The sequence below is a fragment of the Aplysia californica genome, unplaced genomic scaffold (assembly GCF_000002075.1).
Source record: "Aplysia californica isolate F4 #8 unplaced genomic scaffold, AplCal3.0 scaffold00021, whole genome shotgun sequence".
Classification (NCBI taxonomy): Eukaryota; Metazoa; Mollusca; class Gastropoda; order Aplysiida; family Aplysiidae; genus Aplysia; species Aplysia californica.
Genome location: NW_004797291.1, coordinates 2,235,343 through 2,241,205, shown reverse-complemented (window position 1 = coordinate 2,241,205; position 5,863 = coordinate 2,235,343). Strand labels below are relative to the sequence as shown.

At 40.5% G+C, this 5,863-nt stretch overlaps 1 protein-coding gene across 4 annotated transcripts in view; it reads right to left on the bottom strand.

Annotated features, from left to right (window-relative positions):
- LOC101848794 overlaps positions 1 to 5,863 on the bottom strand; it is a 98,998-nt gene that overhangs the window by 9,255 nt on the left and 83,880 nt on the right. For all 4 annotated transcript variants that reach the window (XM_013087660.2, XM_013087662.2, XM_013087665.2 and 1 more), the window contains one exon: positions 4,163 to 4,294. In XM_013087660.2, the coding sequence (XP_012943114.1) occupies positions 4,204 to 4,294 (91 nt within the window). In that variant the 3' untranslated portion in view covers positions 4,163 to 4,203. The remainder of the gene's footprint in view (positions 1 to 4,162; positions 4,295 to 5,863) is intronic.

Sequence of the window (5,863 nt, the reverse complement as noted above, 5' to 3'; positions counted from 1 at the left end):
CCCGCCCGCCCCATCGGAGTTACCACCGTGTAGATAATTCCAGCATCCTACTGGTGCCAGTTTGGTTGTTTATACGTCGCCCTTACTGTGTGTGGTGTATAAAATCTTTCTGAAGCGTGGCGTTTCTTTACACAAAAGGGTTTACCAAGTGCGCTGGATACAGAAAATATTCAATTACCCAGCGCACAACCAAGGTTATGGTGGAATTTGATATGATAAAAACATTCAATTTCCCTACCCAGTCCCATGAATGATATCCTAATATACTCATCGTTCCTCGGCGAGATGGAGGTGTTTTTAGACTGCAGGAATGCGACCCTCATAAAGCCGAACCCTTCATGGACAGATGAAAAAACGTCTATCTGGCACCCCTGTGGCTTTACGGTAGTTAGAATAACCGAGAAGCCCTCGGAGTCAAGACCAATGACCGCTCCCTTCGTAGCTGCGGGAGGAGGAAATGATACCGGAGTGTCCATGTTATGAGCTGTCTTGCTGTTCGAGCCAGGAGGGCCCCCGCCGTCAAGAAAAGCAGAGATACGCGTCACAGAAAAGACAGCGACCAAAACAAAACATCATTTTTTTTTAAAGACACACGCCCACAGAGGAATAATATAGCAAATACGACATTCTTAAAAGAGGACTGTTACAGTAAAAAGTGGACGCATGAGAGGAAACTTCGAAGGGAAGAAAGGCCGAAGACGCCAACGCACTAGATGCATTTAATAGCCTGAACACCTGAGTATCTTAGAACACAATGAACAATAACTCATTCATAAGGGTTTCGAATGAAAGTGAGTAGAGCGATGGAGAACCATAATGCAAGTATCTGCTCCAGACAAGATACCTGGTGATGATGATAATGATGATGATGGTGATGATGTGGCACCGTTTGAAGGTGGGGGTTTTTCTAGACCCGATTGCTTTTCTGGCTTTTTTTTGGGGGGGGGGGAGGTTTATGTATTCACTGTTATGTCAAGTTTATCTCCGATAGAACACTGTATAGACAATCAAAAGGACGAAGTAAAAATGAGTGTCCTGTTTCAAGAAGGTACGAAGTAAAGAGTTGCAAGAGAAAAACGGAGAATGAGACAAGATGTAGATCCTATTATATACAGAAAGTTCCGCCTTCACATTTCTTTAAAGGTACCCTTTACATCTCCGCCCACTTCCCACCAAGAAAATCTTACGCCCTTGCCCCCCAAAAGACCCTACACTCACCATCACCCACGCAAAATAATTTTATTTTGCCTTTTTTCCTTGTGCCTTCCTTCTTTACTCGTACCCACGCTAATGCTCGATTCTGTAAATGAAAAGAACCTTTCGCCAAGGTCAACCTTTTCAGCATCCGCTAGTTCCCTTTTAATTTGTTTGTTTCAAGTCTACTCGCCCCTTGTGCCCCGAGCAAGAACGTAATGGAGTAATGTTGAGCGCCGTTTTGGATCCAGCACGCGAGATATGGATAAGAGCCACGCTCGCATGGTATTGAGTGGGTTAGACGCACCTTTCAGCTCGGAACATTTAACTAAGATGGAGGACTTTTAATTTCACTTTCAGTCCAGACAAATTAAGCAAAGTGGTTGGAGAGTCAGACCCCCCCCCACACACACACAAACAGCCCAAATAAGAATCCTCCCACTAGGATTCAAACCAGAATTGGCTGCATCTCAGTCCAATATGTTGCCTACTAAGTTAAGTGCCCTGTGTCACTTCCAAACGAATACTAATGTATGTTATCTTCTAACAAGCCCAGTTAGCACAATAAGGTTTTTTGTTTCTAGTAGAGGGTTTTACGGCGCCAGATAGATAGATAGATAGATAGATAGATAGATAGATAGATAGATAGATAGATAGACAAGTCGTACAGCCCCAACAGAGGCTATCCAAATGGGAGAGCAATCTTGTACAAAAACAATGTAATTCTCGATAGCAACAAATGATGTGCTACGTTGAAAATATTATTAGTATAATAGCAATAAACAAGTATATCATGACAAGCAATTGATTCACATTGGTAAGAATACCAAACGTCACCAAACGTCTGGTAAGGACTGGTTAAATAAAAGGGAATATTGCGAGTGGAAGAGAACTGGCCCCCGCGACCCATTGACCAACAAATATCGCAAAACGAAAATTTCGATTTTGGGGTTTGAAAGGGGTCAGAGTTTCGACAGTTGTTCCAGAAATAACCTTCACGTCAGACCGGTGTTTGGCAAATGACTAAGTGCTCATGATTTATAAGAATATGCATGAAATTGAAAATAATGAACACACACATGCGTGAGTAAATGACTCATCCTAAACAATAAATGAATTGAATATATAAATGAATAACTGAGAAGTATGACTTATGGAAGGGGATTCAAATATTTTAGAATAATACATATTATAAATAAATAAATAGAAATCACAATAAAATAATTATTAAATAAATAGATACATCAGATAGATAAATAAATAAACAGATAAATAAATAAATAAATAAATAAATAGGCTTGAGAAATATATAACACGGCTGGGTAAATAAATAAATCAATAAAACAACTCTATTTATAGTATATAAAACAGTTGGATAAAAAAATAAACAGATAAATAGATAAATAAATAAATAGCTGGGGCGTTTCTGCCACCCAAAAAATTGTCTAGCTATTAATGATGAAGCTTGAGAATCCCCAAGTCGGCACACAGCAAATCTCATCTGCTCTGTCACAGTTCTCGCGGTTCCCAATTGCTAACTGAAACATACACCGCCCAGGTGACTTCCTACCTACTCTGTGAGGAAGCCTTAACCTGGTTTATCACTCCGGAGAATGCCGTGATAACGGGCTGGGGGGTAGGCTACATTCCTCAAAAACACTTGTTCCTAATGACTCACCCGAGACCAGCTCAGTCCACCTATAAGGCGAACCTAGAATGACGTCGTAAGATAAAACTCTGGGCAAATTAGGGTATTTTCACGCTACTCCGAGGTAGATTTGTACAGAAAAAACTATACCCTATGTGGCTTCTTTTGTTGTTTAGAGTGAAAGGTCCATTCTGACACGAAAGATAGCGAGTCAGAAATAGATTCAGGAAGGTCATTGGTCTGCCAGTAGCTAAAAACGGAGGCATTTCTAGATGAACGACCTTTGTGATCTAAAATTAGACACGGCGTGCGCAGAAACGGACCATTCTAATGATTCCGATCGAAGGTGTATATTGACAGAGAAAATATTAGAGAAATTTGATCGCAGAAGTCTCCCGACATTAATCCACAATTTAAAAGCAAAGAGGGTAATTTTGTTTACTTGATAAGGTCTTTAAGAGGAGTTAATTTTTATGACAAAAGATACCACCTTATGTCGAGTTGTCAGAGTTTAATTTTTAGGTCTGAAAGGGTACGGCTTAAGTCCACTTGTTCGTCTACAGAGTGTAACCAAACTGTCAAAATAGGAGCACAGGTGTCTTAGCGTAGGATTTCTTTCAGAGCACACGGTAAGTTTTGTGTTTATAAACGTACCCCATCTATATGTCAGGCTGTTGTATAGATAGATAAGGGGAGTCACTTATGACGTCATTAGATTTGTGTGTGTGAGCGTATTTGTATGATAATCCATCCCTTATCCCTTGATGGTTTACAGTGAATGAAAGCTCAAGACATCAGCACTCTATCATAGTCGGCTGTCTGTCTGTCTCTAAGAAAGGCCAAAATAACTATCTCCGTTATTTGATCAAAATACGTCACGATCTTCCATCTCAGTCACTCAGAGATGTACAGTGCTACAACTTGTTACACGTTCATTACTGTTATTCACAAGTTCTTTCAGAACCATTACTGCAACTTGGTATATTGAGGTACAACTAATTCTTTGTCTGGTCTGAAGAACTGAAATTCTTTAAGGACTCCTTTTGACACAATTTAGATCAGTTCGGAGAAATGAAAACATCCCATGATAAACTAGTAAACATAATAGTATAATATGTTTGAATCGTTTCGACAACTTAATAGAAACCTAAGCTGTTTACCTAGTTACTGAAAAGTGCATCGTGTCTATCTAACTTTAACATCATCTCCCCTCCCTCTTGTTTGCGCTTATAAAAAGATCAGGCATCGAAAAAGAATATGTTGTTATTTCTAATGGGCCGCTAATCTCACTCTTGAGTAAAATGAACCTGGTCGCCTCACCTGATGCGTCACCATAGGCGTCCAGTGCACTGCCTGGGGTATCAGCTGAAGACGAGGGAGTTACTAAGTAAGCTAAGGATGTACTCCTGGTCGATCTCCTGACAGCGAGTGTTCGTGAAGCCAATGGGGCACCTGTGGATGGACACAGAGACACAATTATATCATTTTCTTTAGAAAAAGTTTTATGAAAAGTTCCAAGGTAAAAAAAAGAAATTTGCAAAGTGTGTTTGGGAAAAAAACTCCTCAAAACACATCTATACACACAGACACACACAGACACACACACACACACACACACACACACACACACACACACACACACACACATGCGCACATACACACACACATACATACACATTCTGGGTAACTATAGCACCGGAAACTGCAACATACGAGAACACATGGCAACAGATAGAATGAAAATGAGGGGGAACAAAAGATGTCGATTGATGATGATGATGTTGATGATGATGATAATGATGATGATGGAAGCGGTGGTGGTAGTTGTAATGGTAAGGAGATAAGAGAGGTTCGGAAAGTACCAGGAGGAAATGGGGGGAAAGCGAAATGAAGGGAAAGGACAGGAGGAACAAAATGTGGAAGTCATTGGGGAAGATTTAGTAGTAAGGGGACAGGAAAAGGAATAGAATAAGTATAAAGAAAAGAAAACAGGGGGAATAAGGGGAGAAGATGGAAGGGGAGGGAAATGAGAAAGATGAGAACAGGAGGAGGAGATAAAAGAAGAGGTGGTTAAGGTAACTATGAGGAAAGAGAAGAACCAGATCACATCATTTGAGCTAAGGGTTGAGGGAGTGTGGTTAAATCTAGGAGAACGTGGCGAAATCAAGGAAGTAAAGTTTGGACTTACTCATGAAACCATTTTAATGGGCTTTTGGAAATAAAAATGCTTATGAATGAAATGTTTGTCAATGAATGTCAAAAAGTTGGAATGCTGGGAACAGAAAGGAAAACCCTAACATCCTTATCATGACAGGTATGTGCGTAAACAAACTTCTCATGTTGCAAAATTTACATCAAAAAGGGAGCGAACCAAAACTGTTCGGACAGACCCAACCAACAACACAAAAATCTGGAGTAAACACTAGGAATCGAGCTTTGGACCATTTCTTAAAACTGTTCTCTTTAGATGCGACATGGCTTATGTTCTGTTTTGTTTTGTTTGTTTTGTTTGTTTTGTTTGTTTTGTTTGTTTCGTTTTGCTTTGGTTTGTTTTCGGTTTTTTGTTTCTGGAGAAACCTCTGCTTGTCTACATCCGGGCTTTGGACGGAAAGCACAGGAAGCTGCACTGAAGATCTATGAAGTAACTCCTGCAACAACGCTGTGTATCTCTGTGCCATGCGGGTCTGATTATAAGGATTTCAAAAGATTCCGCCGGATATACACGTCTGTGTTTATCGAGGAAACTCTCATGTGTGTCTACATACTAGCTGCTCCCAGTATCAGAACGATGTATGCAAGTGACTGGGTTAAGTAAGGAACATCCAGGCTTTGGTGGAGATTATTTTGCTGCTGTGGTTTTGAAGGGGAATTGAACGAGAGAGAGAGAGAGAGCGAGAGAGAGAGAGAGAGAGAAAGAGAGAGAGAAAGAGAGAGAGAGACAGGCAGACAGACAGACAGACAGACAGACAGACAGACAGACAGACAGACAGACAGACAGACAGATAGACAGACAGACAGACA